Genomic DNA, 19,327 nt, shown 5'->3' on the forward strand with positions numbered 1-19,327 from the left:
ACTTAAAACGAACAGAAATTATTACCCATATGAGGGGCTCACCTCCTCCTAATACGTCGCTCTTTACGCTAAAGTATTTTTAGTAATTTCAACTATTTATTCTACGGTTTTTGTGATTCAGGGGTCGTTCTTAATGAATTGGGACAAAATTTAAGCTTTAGTGTAAAAAGCGAGGTACTGACGAGGGGACGAACCCCCTCACATATGTATTAAAAACATGAGAATACAAAAGTTCCTTTCGTAAGCTAATTTATAAGTTACGCATATCTTTTACTAATAAAAAGATTCGTAAAAAATTAAAAGTTCTAGCTGCCTTTTTAATTAACCAAAAAAACGGAGGGCAACTAGGCTTACTCCTCCGCTCTTTTTTTCTCAAAATCATTCGATCAAAATTATGAGAAAGCCATTTAGCCCCCCCCCCCACAAAAAAAGCAAATTTCGTTTTAATTATTCCTCTGTGGAGAGCCAAAATCAAAACATGCATTGATTCAAAAACGTTCAGAAATTAAATACAAAAACAAGTTTTTTTAAACTGAAAGTAAGGAGCGACATTAAAACTTAAAACGAACAGAAATTAATTCATATATGAAAGGGGCTGCTTCCTCATCAACGCCCCGCTCTTTATGCTAAAGTTTTTTACTGTTTTAAAGAGTAGAGTTAAGAGAAAGAGTCAAACTTTAGCGTAAAGAGCGGGGCGTTGATGAGGAAGCTGCCCCTTTCATATATGAAGTAATTTCTGTTCGTTTTAAGTTTTAATGTCGATCCTTACTTTCAGTTAAAAAAACTTGTCTTTTTTATTTAATCGTTAATTGACGCCACTGAATGACGAGGATATTAAATACCGACTTTCAAGCTTATTTTTGGGAAGAACAAAAGCAAAGATTATTTGAGCGAAGTAAGAAAGTAAAACTTCAAAACTTACAGCTTGTTCAATCTAAACTGTGAAGTATTTTGTTTTAGTAATAGCAAATCTATATTGCAGCTTTGAAAAAGTACTTCATCGAAAATCCGTATTCAACTAGCGTTCAGGTTGAGCAGCAAGTTGAGCTTCGTTGTCTTCCGCCGGACGGCGTTCCCCCACCTGATATATCTTGGCTCAAAAACGGCATGCCGATTGACCCGGCCGTGGAACCAAACTATTTAATATCAAATGAAGGACATCTTCTGATAGTTCAAGCAAGCTTAGCAGATATTGGCAATTATACATGCGTGGCCGAGTCGATTGCGGGAAGAAGACTTAGCGAAGTTGCAGTCCTCACAGTTCTTGGTAATATTTATATCTTTTTTTTTATATTTGTGCAAATCTACTAAGGAGAGTAGGCTACTATTTGGGCCTTTTGATATTGAGTCCTTGATATAGATAGATATCTGTTGCAACAAAAACCACCTAGGGGCCATGGAAAAAACAACAACAAATAATACAAAATAATACCACATGATACTAACTCATATAACAGGGAACATAATAATAACTATGAAAAAGCAGAACAACTGCAAAAAGAAAACAAAAACAAAAAGGCACATAATACCATAAAACTCATATAATTACACAAAATGTCACACACATGATCAATATATTTTAAATGTGACCTAATATATTTTAAACTTTCAACATACTTTTCTTGTCCCGCCTATCGTCCACCCTCCAAAAATCTCTCTCTGTGCTGCATGGCTATATGTGCGTATATTTACCTAAGCACACACTTTCTTATTTTTCAGGAAAGGCATGAAAAAAGTGTCTAAATTTTGGCACGTTTTTTCAAAACTTTGTTATAGCACAGTGGATTGATGATCTGCTTGGCAATAGTGGCACGGGGTTCGATCTCCGTTGCCAGCAAGGTTAGGAACAAGCTTGCTACTAGTCCCTGTAAAAAAAGACCCAGCAACTGAAACGGCTATTTGACGCCCTATGCGCCAGTAATGGCTCAATAGGATCTTTATTCTTTGTGTTTTTCAAATTCTATTTTAAATCCAGGAGGTATATATGTTTTAGTTATGTCTACATATTTTTTTTAAACCCAACCTAAGCTTTTATTCTGACATCATAAGTGCCAGATTATAACAGTTGTAAAATTACCTTGCCTTTGATTGATTAATGTTGCACTATATTTGCTGGAAAAATTAAGACTCAAATAGGTCAACTCACGCCCTTGTAAATTGAGCCGAAAGGGCACAACTCCTGGTGATAGTCCCGTAACCCCCCGGTCTATTGAGCAGTGCTTTTAGATGGCATCTATATCAATATTCAACAATTATGTGTAATACTCTTCGGAAGTTATTTTTAATACTGTCCCTGCCAGTCCAGCTAAAGGCTGCCCAAGAGGCGTCCAACAGTCCTCTAAGAGGAGTTGCATTCACAAGATATGAAAAAAGAGAACTAGCAGCAAATACAACTATTAACTATGGCTCGGTGAATTTTTGTATACAAAAATCATTCACATTTTATGTATTGTTTTTAAGAAACAAGATTGAATAGTTGAATTATAAGAATACAAAATTCGAGCGCCAACCTTCAGTATATTCTAAAATATAATGGGTATTTGTGTATTATTCAGAACACACTCAATAAGTGAAGTTAGGTTCTTTCGTCAAACAAACTACGATGCAGGTACATTTTATGAGAAAATCCGGTTCCATAGCCACAAAGCCAAAACTCAAAGACAAAAGGTTAGGTTAGAGTTCTAAGTTGTAATTTTACAATATTCGTAATAAAGCATTATATTTTCATCATATTTTTTTATTTCATTAGCTTTATCAACAGTTTGGGCTATATATTTGCACATTAGGGGGGTTGGGGTGGGGTGCATTATATCAGATGCCTAAGTTAACCTAACCTAACCACCTCTATATATAAAATATTTATTTAAAATGTACCTGCATCGTAGTTTGTTTCACGAAAGAACCTAACTTCACTTTTTGATTGTGTGCTGAATAATACACAAGTACCCTATAATGTTTGCAACGCCCACAAAGAAACATTTCCGCTATATTAAACGCAAAAGAAATTATAAATTTGTGTTAATCTAAAAAAAAATTGAGCTGCAACATTTTATTTAAAGCAGGATATACCTTTCTGTAGCCTTGATGCTTATTACATGTTTATTTAATGCCTTATAATTTACTTTAACGAGTTTTCATGTACTTATAATTTGCTCCGTTTCATAAGACCAAATAGAATGTATCTAATAAACAATAAAATTTGCATGCGACACAAGACCGTGGGATTCTTTTGAGACTTAATTTTTTGTATAACAACAGTTGGTTTATTTTGTTTCTTTTTGATGAGACAACCGCCGTACCGCAACTGAACTCTCAAACAATAGCATTAAACACACTTGTTCTGTTCATAGCTAAAGTAACTCGCATAATAAAAATCAAGTCGCACACGGCTGTGCCCTTGATTTTTAATATGTGATAATATACTACGGCTACCACCAAAGCTATTTCTAGGATTAGTGATGCCCAGGGACAAATTAATTACAGTGTCCCCCTCTCGACTCAAATAAGCAAAAAAGCTGAATCAAAGTGAAAATTTGATGGGCAACCCCCCAGTCGCGGCTTCCTCCCAGCTGTGGTGCCCGGAGCAGTTGACCCAGTCACCCCCTCCCTTTGAACGGCTCTAGCTACCACAAAAGTGGTGCGCTAAGGAATTTGATGGGTAGCCTCCCAGTTGCGGCTTCCTCCCAGCTTTGGTGCCCGGAGCAGTTGAACCAGTCACCCCCTCCCTTTGAACGACTCTAGCTACCACAAAAGCGGCGCGCTAAGGAATTTTCTTTTGATAATTTTCGTTGCAGTCATAGAATTTGAGACGAATTAATTGCAGAGTAATGGAAAATGCATCAGCTATACAACTCTTATATCAGACCAGGCACGTACACAGGAATTTCCTTTGGGGGGTGAGGTCATAATAAGAAAAAATTCTGTGGGATCAATAATGAAAGACAATTTTGTTTAATAATTTGAATAAGAAGTACAAAGAAATTCAAGAACATTTAAGGTTTTATGGGGAACATTTAAGGTTTTATTCTGCTCTCTGTTGGGGCATAATATTGTTTTTGTATATTTTTAATTTGAATTAATAAATATTGATTGATTGATTGATGGGGGAATACAGCCTCCCCTCTGCTTGCTTCCCTGTGTGAGCCTACTTTGCTTAATTATAAACTGATGGGATATGGGATCTCCCGTTTTTAGATAATACCCTAATATATATATATATATATATATATATATATATATATATATATATATATATATATATATATATATATATATATATATATATATATATATATATATATATATATATATATATATATAATATAAGAACGGTTTTGGAACCACTCAGAAAGGGTTTATTCTCTATCTCCTTTCCTCTAACATATGTCAATGCGAGGGCTCGGCTTAGTTCAAGTAAACCCCCCCCCCCCCCAAAAAAAAAGGAAAGAAAAAGAAATGTTTAGTTTTTCTTTATTTTAGAGAAGGTGTAAAAAAAAAGTCAAACATTTAGGCTCTCAAATATGCTGATATCACATTCGTGATTTGTATCGATACCCGACCAATCTTTTTGGGTTCCCAGATTTCATGAGGCGCGCCAAACTTACTTCTGCAAATTAAATTTGATGGTACGGTACCATAGCTTGAAACCGGGCGAATAATTTATAAGTTGTTTTTTGGGATTGCTAGGAACGAAAATATCTTTCTCTCGATACACACTACTCAGTAGTGAGCAATAAAGCGGCTAATACTCAGTAGTGAGCAATAAAGCGGCTAACTGCATATTTAAGAGAAAGGACCTTCGATGACTTGTCTAGGTTATGTCGCCCAAGATAAACTGGTACCATTTAGGTAAACTGTCATTAAAGGGTGTATCGAGATACCGACTGAACGGGAAATAAGGGCGCCTTCGGAATGGTGCTCAGCACAAGATTAGCCCGGCATTATTTTGGCAGTCTAGGAGAATTGGCGACATTCAAAGTCAAGCGCTGGAAATGTGATAACAATTAGACACAGATAAGCATTGTTATCTACTTTAATGATGGATGAGGTTAGAATACGGCTTCTAACGCCAAATTTGATGATTGCTAATGATCGATTACCATTATGAAAGCAAACAGTGTGACATTCAATCGTTTCAGGTTTGAAAAATATTATCCATCCAAAATCAAAAGAGATTAATTGTATGACAAGTTTTGAGTTATTCTTTTCCGTTATACATAAAGGTGTTCAATCCAGTTTTGCGGGAAATGGCAAGAATAAGTCTCAACGTCGAAATCGTATGGCTTTATTTAGTTAACAATGAGTAAGGGAGACCAACCAGGGTGAAAACAAATGTCTGAGTACCTTCAGCTCAAAGAGCACGATGCATTGCATGTGCTGTATACTAAAATGAAACCACGATATTTCACTACACATGGTAAATTCTTCTTATTTCTTCTTACTCAAGTCCACAGAAGAAAAATTGCTCATCTCATAAAATGCTTGGAATTTAGTTCTCATGTAGCTCAACCCAGTTCAATTCATCCTTCATTAAATTCAATCGTATTCAAGTCATCCCCGTTAACCCTCCCGTGCCCTCTCCCTCCCGTGTAATTCAACCCATATTTACTAAATCCCCATGCAATTCAACCTCAATTCGATCTCCTTCAACTCGTTAGGCTACGCTGAGTAAGTATAAGTTGAATGGGAAGGGGAGAGTTAAACTGGGTTGAGCTGTCTAGGGTTGAAGTCAATTGGGATTGAGTAGAATGTGGTTTAAGTTGTGTTCAACGGGGTTGAATTATACACACACCTGAATATATTTCTATTTTTTTGCTCTCCTTATTTAAAACTTGAGAAAATGGACTCGCAACCTTTATCGACAATAGCACGGATTTGCAGTTAAAACCCAGTTTATTATGCGGTAAAATTTAGCATATGTTGTATATGGTTTTTCAGGTATTAATAATCGATATCGATAATCGATACAGTCGATATCGATAATCAGGTATTAATAATCGATTAATAATCGATACAGTGGGGTTGAAATCATCTTTTGCTACACACAATTCAAAAGCATGAAAAATGTATATAATTTGTTGTGATTTTGAACGACCGATACGCTTAAATTGCAAATTAACTGTTGGCTGCATTCAACTTTTATGGTTTCTATGTATATTATTTTCTATAATTTATTTTTATTTGACCACAGTGACGCAGTGGACAACATTTAATTATTGTGGCTTGCTTCCCTGTGCTTTAACGTCTACTGCGGTTACTAAGCTTCAAAGTGTATGTCGAAAAAAAGTAGCCACATACGCAAGAACTTGTTTCTCATAAATAGGTATATCCTATGAAAATTTCAAGAAATAATGGAAAAATTATAACTAACACGATAATTTTGGAGTACCTGGGCCTAAGCTCCCTCCCAATTTGCATACCCTGAAAAAACATTTTAATTAACCTAACTTTTGAAGCAAAACACGAACTTGAAACTTAAGATAGACACAAATCACCCCAACGCAGTATTAAATTGTTGGTTTCCTTTTACTAATAGTCACTGATTTTTATGGCACTTGGTATCTACCAAGTGACATATAGCAATCGCAAATTCAGTCGGTTGGTCGGTCTGTCTGTCGGTCTGTCTGTTCCGGTTTTGCTAGTTTTGGCACTTCCAGGTAAGCTAGGACTATGGAATTTGGCAGGCGCATCAGGAACCAAACCAGACTAAATTAGAAATTGTCATTATCCCGATTCAATCATCTGAGGGAGTGGGGGGACAGTTAAATCGGAAAAATTAGAAAAATGAGGTATTTTTTAACTTACGAACGGGTAATCAGATCTTAACGAAGTTTGATTTTTGGAAGGATATCGTGTCTCAGAGCTCTTATTTTAAATCCCGACTAGATCCGTGGACATTGGGGGAGTTGAGGGGAACTCAAAATCTTCGAAAACGCTTAGAGTGGAGGGATCGGGATGAAACCTGTTGGGGAAAATAAGGACAAGTCCTAGATACGTGATTGACATAACCGGAACGGATCTGCTCTCTTTGGGGAGTAGGGGGGAGGGTCAATTCTTAAAAATTAGAAAAAATTAGGTATTTTTAACTTACGAAAGAGTGTTCGGATTTTAATGTGTTCTTGGGTGTTCGTAACTCGGCTCTCTTATTTTAAATCCTGACTGGATCCAGTGTCATTGGGAGGGGGGGAAGAACCGGAAATCTTGGAAAACGCTTAAAGCGGAGAGATCAGGATGAAACTTGGTGGGAAGAATAAGCACAAGTCCAAGATACGTGACTGACCTAACCGGACTAGATCTGTTCCCTTTGGTTGAGTTGGGAGAGGGGAGGGGTTAATTAAAAAAAAAATAGAAAAAATGAGGTACTTGTAACTTACGAACGGGTAATCAGATCCTAATGAAATTGGCTTAATGCTTTGGTGATTTTGGTGCTTCTGGACGTGCTAGGACGATGAACATTAGTAGGCGTGTCAGGGACCTGCACAAATTGACTTGATAAAGTCGTTTTTCCCGATTCGACCATCTGGGTGGCTGAAGGGAGAGGAAAAAATTAGAAAAATTGAGAGATTTTTAACTTATGAGTGGGTGATCGGATCTTAATGAATTTTGATATTTTGAAGGATCTCGTGACTCAGAGCTCTTATTTTAAATACCGACCGGCATTAAGCCTCTGATTTCCTTTTAAATCAATCTTTTTATTCTTATAATTTTTTTAGAGCTCATACCATATGAGCTTTTGACTCGTGGCTCATCCGATCTCGTCACAAGTGCCAGCTCTTAGCTCATGTTTAAAATTATTTTGAAAAAAAAATCACTTATATGGTTTTGAAAATTGATATAGTATGTGTAAAATACCAACTAGTCCTATGTGGTATTGCAGTACGTTTTAATGAATTTGCTTCATATAGCGCTATTTAATGTTGCCACATCGTAAAACCTATCAGAATAAAAATTATTTTTGACTATCTCTAAAGATATGTGTCTACGCGGGAGGGAGGGTCCTTTAATGCCTGGCCACCTTCAAAGGGTCAATGTTATTACAATATTTCTAACATTTTTGATTTTTATTATAAATCATTTGCCTGGTTTTGGGAAGTTTTGACCAGCATGGGTCTTCAAAATTCAGGCCTCCAAAATTTCCTCCTCTATACTTACATGGGCAATTGTCATATATTTTGGTTGTTAGCTATTAGTGTTAAATAGTCTCGAGTAGGGAAGAACTGAGTCTAAAGAGCGTCTGGTCAGCTTCCTAACTCCACTTATTCAGGAGATGACCCCACAAATTAACATTTATACCTGCCAGTTCTTCCCTCGTTTTCTTGTATATTTTCCCTGTTTTTGGTGGTTTTAAGAAAAACTTACCCCTTCCTAAGTAAATTCTTGTGGATTTACCTGATTAATTGTACTGTATAATTTAGCTGTTATGTTAGTCAGTCAATTCAACACTGGCTCTTCGAAGAGCAGGGACAAGATCTCAAGAAATGTGTGAGCCATATAAAGAACCATCTAGAGCCAAGACTGGGACTCGATGACAATTTTTTTTTTCTATAGCAATACCGTACCAATGGAAATGAAGCACTTTTCATAGCAGTGGCTATGGGTATTTGGAAGTATAGAATTACACCACATTCCTAGATCCTTCCTGCAATCGTATTTTGGGGTTTAATTCTATTATGTTAATTTTTCTCGAGCGCTTTGACAATGGATTCCAATGGATTTCTAATTTTGAATCCAAAGAAAAAAGAGGTCTGAAAAAGTTATGAAATAAAAACTATTCGATTGTAAATTGAAAATTTAAAAAATGGAATCTGGAAAGGACGAAAAAGGGACTGTCTTAAACTTGGCCTCTTCGAGGCTCGGACCAGAAGATATCACCAAGGATGATATTGTCTTGACCAGGGTCTCTGTCGAAGGCCCTAGCTAAACCAACATTGGAGGGTCTCAGAGCTGAAGACCAGCATGTCTAAAACCATTTTATGGCAATCCAAAGTAACCTTTACCTGTCCCATAGGCTACAGATAATTAGTATAACTACAGATAATTAGGAGATAATACCTATTAGAAATGATGAAAATACCTAGAAGATTAAGCCCATAAACCGCCTTCGCGCCGCATGACAGTGTAAACTCTGGCATAAGGCCTAGGTAGCCGATCGTGTTCTTGATAAGTCAGCATAGTATTATAAAAATAATCTAGTTTAAAAACCTTATCTGTAAAAAGAGCTCTAATTATCATCCCACGACCATCCAATAAGCCTCTAATCCTGAAAAAAGCTAAAATAGTGTTCCTAATTAAAGCATGGTTTCGTCTTGTTTTTGAGAAGGGAGGCACTAAATCCCCACATGCTGATTTTTGGCCATTGAAATTCCAGCGTGTAGTTTTCTCTCGACATTACACCATTTTGGGCTCCCTCATTTCATGAGGCGCGCCAAACTTACTTATGTAATTAAATTTGATGGTACGGTACCATAGCTTGAAACCGGGCGAACAATTTGTAAGTTGTTTTTTGGGATTGCTAGGAACGAAAATATCTTTCTCTCGATACACACTACTCAGATTTCTGCTCGTAGATTCGAAATAAACACAAAAATAGATAAATTATATGGGAAATTTAAGGATAATTAAGTATTATACGAGAAACACTCTAGACATTCCGGTTTTCATCTCGGTTAGTTTGCAATGTATAGTGATAGAATATAGTCTTTGACCATCTATAGCTAAATTTCAATTCAATAGAATAGGTTAGAATAGGTTTGTTTAGGTTACATATTTAATATATGCTATGCTTCATCCCCACCCTCTAATGTATAAATATATAGCCCAAATTTGTTTCTAAGCTATTAATCTCTATTTTTATCTTACTTAGGTATATTTAATTAGCATTAATCAAAATTCACTTCTCGACTGTTTCTCGTATAATACTAAGTACCAATTTAAGTATTTGGAGAAATCACGACAATTTGGAAATTTCAGGGGAGGGATCTTCGCCTAAAGGCTCCTCCTGCGTAAGTATGTGAGTTGCAGATACTTTGTAAAAGTGGTCAAAAATATCCTTCCTGTTAATAAAATTATCACGAATCAATACTAATTCCATCTTTTTTGCACTAAGCTGCAATGGTGGATTTTCTCTTTACCTAGTTTCACTTCTCACTGAAACCCCCCCCCCCCTACACAGACAAAAATGTCCAATAACCATCATCCAGATAATTAGCCATGTCTTCATCTAGAAGAAGGAAAACTAAGCGCTCATGTGAGGGAAGAGAATGAATGAAGGATTATTTTACCGGCAGTAGCCAACTTTAAAATGCAGTTCTCGTAAAACCTCAAGGTGCTTCGAGTGTCCTCCGTTGAATATACTTTTTATGTGTTTCTGTTATTTAGTTAATGCAAGCAAAACACCTTGTTAACTAAAGTAATTTGTTGAGTTCAGCCCGCTCTCATCTGTCAATTTACCCTATTATTTGTTAAATACAAGTAGCCCATATTTTGTACCATCCATCAAAATATGCTAATTTTCTATTCGTGTACTGCCTATATTTCTCTGGCGCGTGTTACAGAGGAATTTATTATTATTTTCATACCCCTTACTCTGACAGAAAATTCAAATGAGCTTGGCAACAGGCGTGTCCGACGATTAGTTTTTGTTCCGTCAGTTGTTGCTCAAACGGATCATTTTTCGTACCGATACTATAGACGTATACTCATGGCACGACTGATGATCTAACAATATATTTCTGTCATTTTACCTTTGCTGAGCGGCCGCTACTTGAGCCTGCTCACACGTATGTCTACGTAAGATTTCGTGCCTAGCAATATGATTGCCAGGTAAGGTTTATATAGAGCTGGTTCCTAGCCATTGTGCCGTGGCAAGCACCCTGGTGGGCCGCGATAAGATGTCATTTGACAGAAATAATATACATTGTAATATGAGTAATAAGCAAGTCTTTGAAAACACCACTCTCGAAGGTTTGCAATAACTTGTATGCGATAGGTGCGAGATATCGTGTATATAAGTTAATTATAATTTATAATGCTTGGTTTAATGGTTAAGTTTCGTTAGGACACGTGAACAAACTTTAAGAATTAAAGCAATGCAAACTGGTTCACTATAACAGCATAGGTAGTAAAATTACACAATTGACGGTCACTTTTGTTTTTGTACCATAATATTGCGTTCCTTCACCTACTTTAGCATACTTTATAAATTATAAACTCTTAATATAAACAAATATACTCTTAATATATATAATATATATAATAAATATATAATAATATAAATATAATATTATATAAATAATATATAATAATATTAAGCATTCTTATGTAAGATTTTTCACGAAAATGAAGTAGCTTAATGAACCCCCCCCCCCCCCCAAAGAAGAAGGTCGGGAGCCATTTGATTAGAGGTGGGTCAGACACACACTGGGACGCTGATTGGCCAAAAGAAAAAAGAATAATCTAGAAAACAAAACAGAACAAGTATCTGAATAATGAAGCTTTCTAATTGACAGTTTGAATTCCAGTATTTTAAAGTTTGGCTGAAAGTCGTTTCAATTCGGCACATAATTTCACGTGTGAACGGTAGCCATCTGGACAGAAAGATCTAACCAGACACATGTTTAGGCATACAAGGCTTGCTAGACATGTCCATCGAACTCCATTTACTTACCAACTGAATCCATCCTCGTGGGTGGTATCGGGTCAATTAAGGTCGGATGGCATTACTTTGGCGATTTTCATTTCTCCAGATCTCATTCCTCAGACTTTAATTTCTCCACTTTTCATTCCATTTGTTATATTCATTTGTCAGGGAAGTTTCCCTCCCTCCGAGTCAAGGGTTCTTTGGAAGTGCAGCATATTTCGTCTTCTTCACTTGATTCTGAGGATACTTCGCAGCATTAGACATGAGAAATCATCATTTATCTGATAACTATTGATTTACTTCAACAAATGATTTACAGAGACCTAGTGCTTTTTATTTTAGTCATTTATAGCTGCGTTGTGAAAAATGTACGAATTATCATCGTCAATTTACTGTTTTAACTATCATATAAAGCTGTCTGGACATTATCTATTGCGCAAAGAAAAATATTAATTCACTCTAAGCCGGTAAGCAAGGCTATATCGAGGGGGGATATTCTGGGTTTGAAACCTCCCCCAAATTTTATTTGAATCGTAAAAACGTAACAAAACAGCATATAGACAAATTGTTGTCCATTTTTTTAAGTTTTCATTTTATCCCCCCCCCCCGAAAAAATAACTCTCCCGGACAAAATCCTGGATACACCGTTACCGGTAAGATCATGTACAATCTACTCCATGAATTAATAAACAACATCACTGAAATCATTTGCGCTGATTTCCCAACTCCTTTTTTGTTATTTGAACGTTTAATTTTCATCAAGAATACCATCCCCACTTTACGGACATGTTCAGCCCCTTTTTCTAAGACAATATAAATTTTCCTATATGAACGACTGTCGATGGGCAGCTGTAGACTTAGAATTTTGCATGTTTGGAATCATCAGCAGCAGTAAAAGTAGAGTCTTTTCTTACGTTATTTTTTGTTACGAAACTTTAGGGTTTCGGGTTCTTGTGACAAAGGTCGTTCTTTTCTTGTCTTTACTTATCAGTTTAATCTATAGAATTGGGTCTAATTGTTGAAGTATGATACCTATCCACATAAAAGTAGTATGTTAAGTTGTATGTATTATTTTCAATGCATTCACGCGTTATTTATTTAGTAACCACTGGCGGTTCTGGCCTCTCTTGCGCCCGGAGTAAAATATTTATTAGTTCTCCCCCCCCCCGTTTTCCAAGAATTCAAAGGTCAAATTTTAACAAAGTTTTCATTTATTAACAAAATCTGATTACAAAATGTCACACAAAAACATTAAAGTTAATCAAATTATGTCTTCTTACCTTTATTTTCAAGGAATGACAATGAAGATGTGGGAAAAATGAAAATTTTGGATTGAATCTACTTGCACATACTGCCAACTGTGCCCTCTACTTTATTTTATTATAAATACAATTTCAAAATTACAAAATGATTGTAACCGTTCGACTAGTTACTTGAAAATTTTGCGCCCCTTAAATTTCTGCACCCGGGGCAACTGTCCCCTCTGTCTCTCTAAGCCGCCACTGTTATTAACAAGTATTTACTCCATTATTCATTTATTAACACAGCATTTTTTTTTTAGTCAACGGTGGATGGTCATCGTGGTCGTCATGGGGTGAATGTACCCCTGTTCAGGGAACTTGTGGAGTTGGCCTTAAAAAACGTAGCCGATTTTGCAATGCCCCAGCTCCATTAAATGGAGGAAAACTTTGTCCAGGATTAGGAGTGATGAAGCAAGACTGTAGCATCCCCTGTCCTGGTAAGAGGAATATTTACTATCAGTGGTATCAATTTATAAAATTCAGGGGATGGCGGGGGGCAAGACATATTTTTAAAATCCAGACGGGGGCAAAATTTGTCATTTAAAAAAACATTCAACGAAAACACGATAAAAAGCCATTTTTCAATGGAAGTACTCCAAACAGGTATTTTTCAAAATCTAGGTGGGCAAAAAAATCCAGTGGGCACAGCCCCACAGCTTTGATGCCACTATTTTCTATCTATGAAGTATGGAAAGTATATATAATTGAATTTTATTTTCATATTTGAAAGCAATTTCATAGAAGTGCTCTTGAACAATACTTTTTTCTATACTGCAAGTCCCCTGTAGTTGATACATAGTTTGTTTTACAAATATACAATGCCCGTTTCACTGAGAAACCCATGCAATGGTGCTAATTCAAGGTGGGGGTACGTGTTCAGTCGTAGAGTTTTCCATTCCCCACTAGATTTCGAAAAACGCCTTTTGGGGGTATTTTCATCGAAAATGTAATTTTTCGGTATTTCCATTACAAAATTATAGATTTGCCCCCCTTAGATTTTGAAAAATACATTTCCAGCCCCCCCTCTAAATGTCCATATGTTGACGCCACTGAATCCAGACAGAAAAATGCCAACTCTATTTTGACTAGTTGAAAAGTTTGAAATCGGCTGGCCTCTTGCAAGCATGACTTCAAATTTGAAACACAGTTGAAGCTTTTCTTGCAATATCAAACTGTTTGTGATACCGAATTGCAATTAAGTCGTAACCTCTGGAGTGTTGCCCCCGTCATTACTTACAGGATCTCTACGAGATTTACTGTAAGGCAGATCCCTTAAATCTACTGTTTCGTAGTGCCCGTCTCTCAGCCAGTGTCCCATCTGCAGTGAAACACTAATTGAAGAGCTTTTAATATCTTTTGATATTTTAATAATTGTATATATTTATAATTATAATTATATAATTATAATTGTAATTATAATTCCATATTTATAATTATGTTTTAATAAGCTTTTAATATTTTAAATTAATAGAGCTTTATTAACCAATATCTTTTTGTTAAGAGAGGTTAGGTATATTTTTGCAGAAATTCCACTTTTTATGCCGACACCAAAAAGTAAAGTTCATCAGTTCTGAATGTAATCGTTAAAAATTATTAGCCCAACAATGTTTGTACAATTTTAGTAAAAGGTAAAATATTCCCAAAGAAGGTGTGATCTTGAAGAAAATTATATCTTGAAATTCTACATAATCTGAGAACCCCCAAAATCGGAGGCTTTCTTCATAGAGAACTTCAGGTCCTACCCTCCAAAAATACTGAATTTTCTACTTTCCGTAAAAAAAAATATCCTGTTTATGTTTTTCACCAACTGATCGTATCGAAATAGTTGCAGTAGAATTTTGGAAAAGAGTTGATTCGAACAGAATTGAAAGCTTGTATTGATCGAAAGTTAAAGTCTCAAAGTTTCTTTAGAAATACTCTTTTTTCAAATTAAGCAGCCTTTGTGTTTGAGCAGTCTTTCTTCAAGAATTGCGACAATAGAGAACTTTAGTGTAAGAAGTGAGGATTGAGGAAGGGGCAGTCCCCCTTATATACGAAATAATTTCTGTTCGTTTTAAGTTCTGATATCTCTCCTTACCTTGAGTGGAAAAATGTGTGTTTTTTAAGTTCTGGCCGTTTTTCAAATGATCCCTCGAAATCCCCCCTCCTCAACTCCCGTGTAAAATTTTACCCGAAAATTTCCTCTAAAAAAAAAAAAAAAAAAAATTCCTCCGGAACCTTTCCTCTAAAAAAAAAAAAAAAAAAAAAAGAAGGATTTCCAAAGACGACAGAAGGTTTTTCCTACTGAAAAACATTCTATAGATTCAATCATACACACAAGATAATTTTACCTGCTTAAAGTCTTTATCCCAGTCTCAGATGCAATGGTTAGGAGGAATCTCTCACACTAGCATAACTTAATACTTCACGTTATGCAATTTTACGGACCAAGGTCTGTCCGTAGCATAGACAGTGCTAAGTAGACTCGATATCTATTAAGAGTTTTACGTAATGTAAGTTTACGTTATGTCATGGAAAAGGCAATATAGCAGAGACAAAATGGAATTTCTGGATAAACAATTCATAAATTTCGAAAGCAAATTAATGAACTTTCCTTAGAAAGCCTTTCAGAGCTTGATCAGAGCTTGATTCTTCAACCCTATTCCACATTTTAAATTTTTGAATAGTTTGCTTAAGAAGATTGCGATGATTTTAGATGATGATTATGTTGGTTTTATGGATTTCACGCTAGCCCAGTCTGAAAGGGCTTGTTCAAGTGTGGAAAATTACGCTTAAAGTAACGTGACTTAACTACTTGGCATTGGAAAATACGTATCTAGTGTGAACGACGCTTATGCAAGTGCTATGATCTACATTTGGATTTCACACTGCCACACAAGACCCTGATATTTAGAATCGTGATTAATTACATCCCTTAAAATGTTTCGATGTATTTCATTACATAAAAGATCCTTTAAAGCGACACTATTTTCCTTTATTTTTATTTCAGCCGTTGATGGTAAATGGACGTCTTGGTCTGCGTGGTCAATTTGTGGTCCTGATTGCAAACAACAAAAGAAAAGAACATGCACCAGCCCTCCACCCTCCGGTTCAGGGAGGTATTGTATAGGAAAGGATCTGGTTTTTGCAAATTGTACCGGAGGAATGTGCAAAGGTACGGTCTTACCATCCACCTAAAACTATTCGACAGCCTTACCATCACTATCCTCATGACTTAAGATAACCTTTTAATCATTTGTATGTACTGGATTGTTCAAAGACGCTTTGTAAATTGTTGGGAAATGGATATTATGGTTTAAAAGAATATGTTTTTTCTCTTGGAATTCTGGTCATACGCTTAATGACGAATCTATAAAAATAATCTGAATTTCTATAAAGGACAATTTTAATGGAGTCATATAGGCTTCGCTCTTAGAATTTTCAAAAGACATTAAAAGGATGAATACAACAACTAAAGATCCTAAATAGGGTAACTAGTTGTCACTCGAGTCATTCCATTCCTCACAGGTCAAGCAAGTAGAAATGAGTCTTGTTTTTCCATGCTCTGATTGCATGGGGAAATTGATATGCCTTGCTACCCATGATGTTTAAGTCAAAGGTTCGGTTTAATTGGACAAGCCGACCTGTAACTTAAACCAAAAATCCAGGTCATTGATGTAGAATTCCGTATTATTACATACCGGCGATGTAGACGAATTTAACTTCCAAAGTACTGTACTTGCTCAAAGGAAAGCGTAGGCCACGCAGGCTTAACATACATTCTACGGTGTAAATCTGATTTATAATAGTTGTGATTGAGCACGTTGTGTAGCATCGAATGGAAGGTGCTTGTCGGTTATTCGAAACACATTCAAGAGTTACGCTTAGGTTACATCTCAGAAAACCAGTTTCATAGCTTCAAAAACAAGTCACGGATGATACAATGCATTGGACTTTACTAGATTCCATTTGACTTGTATAATTTGGGCTATATGTTTGCACATTAGGGGGAGGGGGGCTTAGGTAAAGTTACGTTAGATTGGGCTAAGTTAGATTAGGTTGGGTTAGGCTAGGTTAGATTTTCATAATTTTATTTCTAAAGTATTATTTTATTTTACATTTCATTAGGATTAACCTAACTTAGATTCTTGGGTGTTTCGAATAACCGAAAAGTACCGAATGGAATAGTGCCTATTGAAACTGGTTAATTTTTGTTTATTTTTATGTGTTAAATCTTAATTTAAAAGAAAACTAGTGTAGTCAAAAATGAAATAGCCACTGCAATCATCAATCCTTGTTGATCATTGAAAATTTGTTAGGGAGTCGTAAACCTGGTACGTACGAGTGTTTAAATATAGGTTTGGTATTATGTCTGGATAAAAATGAGCGCATAGGGGGAAATCAAGAATTGTACTGGGCAAGGGCTGCCCCCTCCAGAAATCTTGGATATTCCATAAATTTGCGATTGTTTTTAATTTTTGTTAATAGCCCACTCGAAAATAGTCTATATGCGTGGTTAGGCGAAGTTCCTACTGAAGGTTATCCTTAGGGCCGCCTCCTCCTCGTGGAAAAATTATGGCCAAAGAACGTGTTTTTGTAAAATAAATTACCCCCCCCCCCAAGGAAAATATTATAACACCATATTGGCGCATATGCCGTAAAGAAAAAAGGAAACTGGCGGAAGTTCACTGTGTTAACAATCTTTTGTTGAAATGTAAAAGCAATTTCAAATATTATTTTTATGCAAAAAAAAGAAAGTAAGATCCAGTCTTGTATTTATTTTAAATTTTTATATTTTTGACTAGTCGTTGTATAAATTACACAACAACTAGAGGTTTAAGATCTATGTTGCGTTAATTTTTTTTATTCTTTTTGTTTAATTAGCTTTGTGTCTTTGAACTTCAGTTTTAGGAAAAATAAGCCATCTAAAAAATTGCGTTGTCAGCATTACCACATCGTGTATCTCTTAACTACAGTAAAATACCCCTAAAGTAAATCAAGTAAAAATGATTAAGGGCAAAGTTAGTAAACATGAACAATCTAAAATGTAACACTTAAAAATAAGCACATTTTTTTTCATTTATGTCATCTTTTCAATGCGGGTGGTCATTTTAACGGGACTCAAATTAGATAATTTATTTTTAGCATGTGAGAGGTAAACCAAATTCATTAAAAGGAGGCAGGGCTTCTAAATGTTAGTCCTCCATCAACTTATTCCCCAATTACCTCCCATTAAATCATAGACTAAGGGCGGTTGTGTTTCCAATTAGTGTTGATTAGGCTCTGTAATTCCGTCAAACATCACGAGAGAAAACTTGGCCTGTGTTCGTTAATTTCCAAAGGTTCTTCCTTCTTACTTCAAGAAAATTGTTTTGGACTTCTTTATTCATGTCACAAAATAGCAATTAACTGAAAAAGGTAATCCAAACTGGAAAATAATTTTAAGGGTAATTCAGCCCTAATTCTAGGGTAAATGTATAAGCTTGACGGAACAAAGTGTTAGAAGTTGTTTTTAGAAAATGGCACCACTTTCTTCTGCTTTTTGCTACCTGAATCAGGGTTAACTATAATTTATTGATGGTTCCTTTTAATACATGAAAGAGCAGTCATGGTTGCACCCAAGGCTGTATCCAGGGGGGCTAAGGGGTTTGAATCCCCTCCCCCCGAAATGTTTGTTCAACTCGTAAAAACGTAACAAAAATGCTTAAAAAAATTTATGCGTTTTTAAAGTTTTGTAGACCACCCCACAAAAAAAATCCTTTGCCCCCCCCCAGAAAAAAAGAAAATCCAGGATACGGCCCTGGGTGCACCACATAGCCTTAAAACAAGGAGGACTGTTCTATTCTGATGTCTATATCTTGTGCAAAGTTGCTGTATAACTGGTATTAGACATGCTTTCTTACCGTAATTACACCCATCCCTCCCCAGAAATAGCTTTGGTCATGATTGGATAATGCTAGCTATTTATATTGTACCTTTTTTGTAATATTGTGCTCAGTTGCTAGGTTTCGTAAGAAAATTTTGACTTCAAATTTATCCTGGTAAAATAACATTTTGGCTGGATTTCAGGAGTATTGTACATTTCAGCCAGTTTCTTGTCTTTTTTGTTATAAGATGATGGAAAAATAAATAAAGAATAGTAAAATTAAGCCACAAGAAGGCTCAATATAATGAAGGCAAAAATTCTTGTCTTGGCGGTCACCGTTTACATTTTGAAAGGCCATATTTGTCAAACCTATACCGTTTCGTTGTACCCGAAGACGAAGGATATATCTGACAGTTTTCAACATCATCAGCAGCAGAGTAAAAACAAGCTTCTGAAGCTTTTCACTGTAACAGCTTTCTTATGATGATTTTTAACTACAAAAAATTCCAATTTATAGCAGGACTAGTCGCAAAACCCCTCAGA

The 19,327-nt window shown here is 35.8% G+C and overlaps 1 protein-coding gene across 2 annotated transcripts in view; it reads left to right on the top strand.

Annotated features, from left to right (window-relative positions):
- LOC136036141 (netrin receptor UNC5C-like) overlaps positions 1 to 19,327 on the top strand; it is a 111,876-nt gene that overhangs the window by 37,526 nt on the left and 55,023 nt on the right. For both annotated transcript variants that reach the window (XM_065718173.1, XM_065718174.1), the window contains exons 4-6: positions 983 to 1,267; positions 13,200 to 13,376; positions 15,929 to 16,093. In XM_065718173.1, coding sequence (XP_065574245.1) covers positions 983 to 1,267; positions 13,200 to 13,376; positions 15,929 to 16,093 — 627 coding nt within the window. The remainder of the gene's footprint in view (positions 1 to 982; positions 1,268 to 13,199; positions 13,377 to 15,928; positions 16,094 to 19,327) is intronic.

The sequence above is a fragment of the Artemia franciscana genome, chromosome 15 (genome assembly GCF_032884065.1).
Source record: "Artemia franciscana chromosome 15, ASM3288406v1, whole genome shotgun sequence".
NCBI lineage: Eukaryota > Metazoa > Arthropoda > Branchiopoda > Anostraca > Artemiidae > Artemia > Artemia franciscana.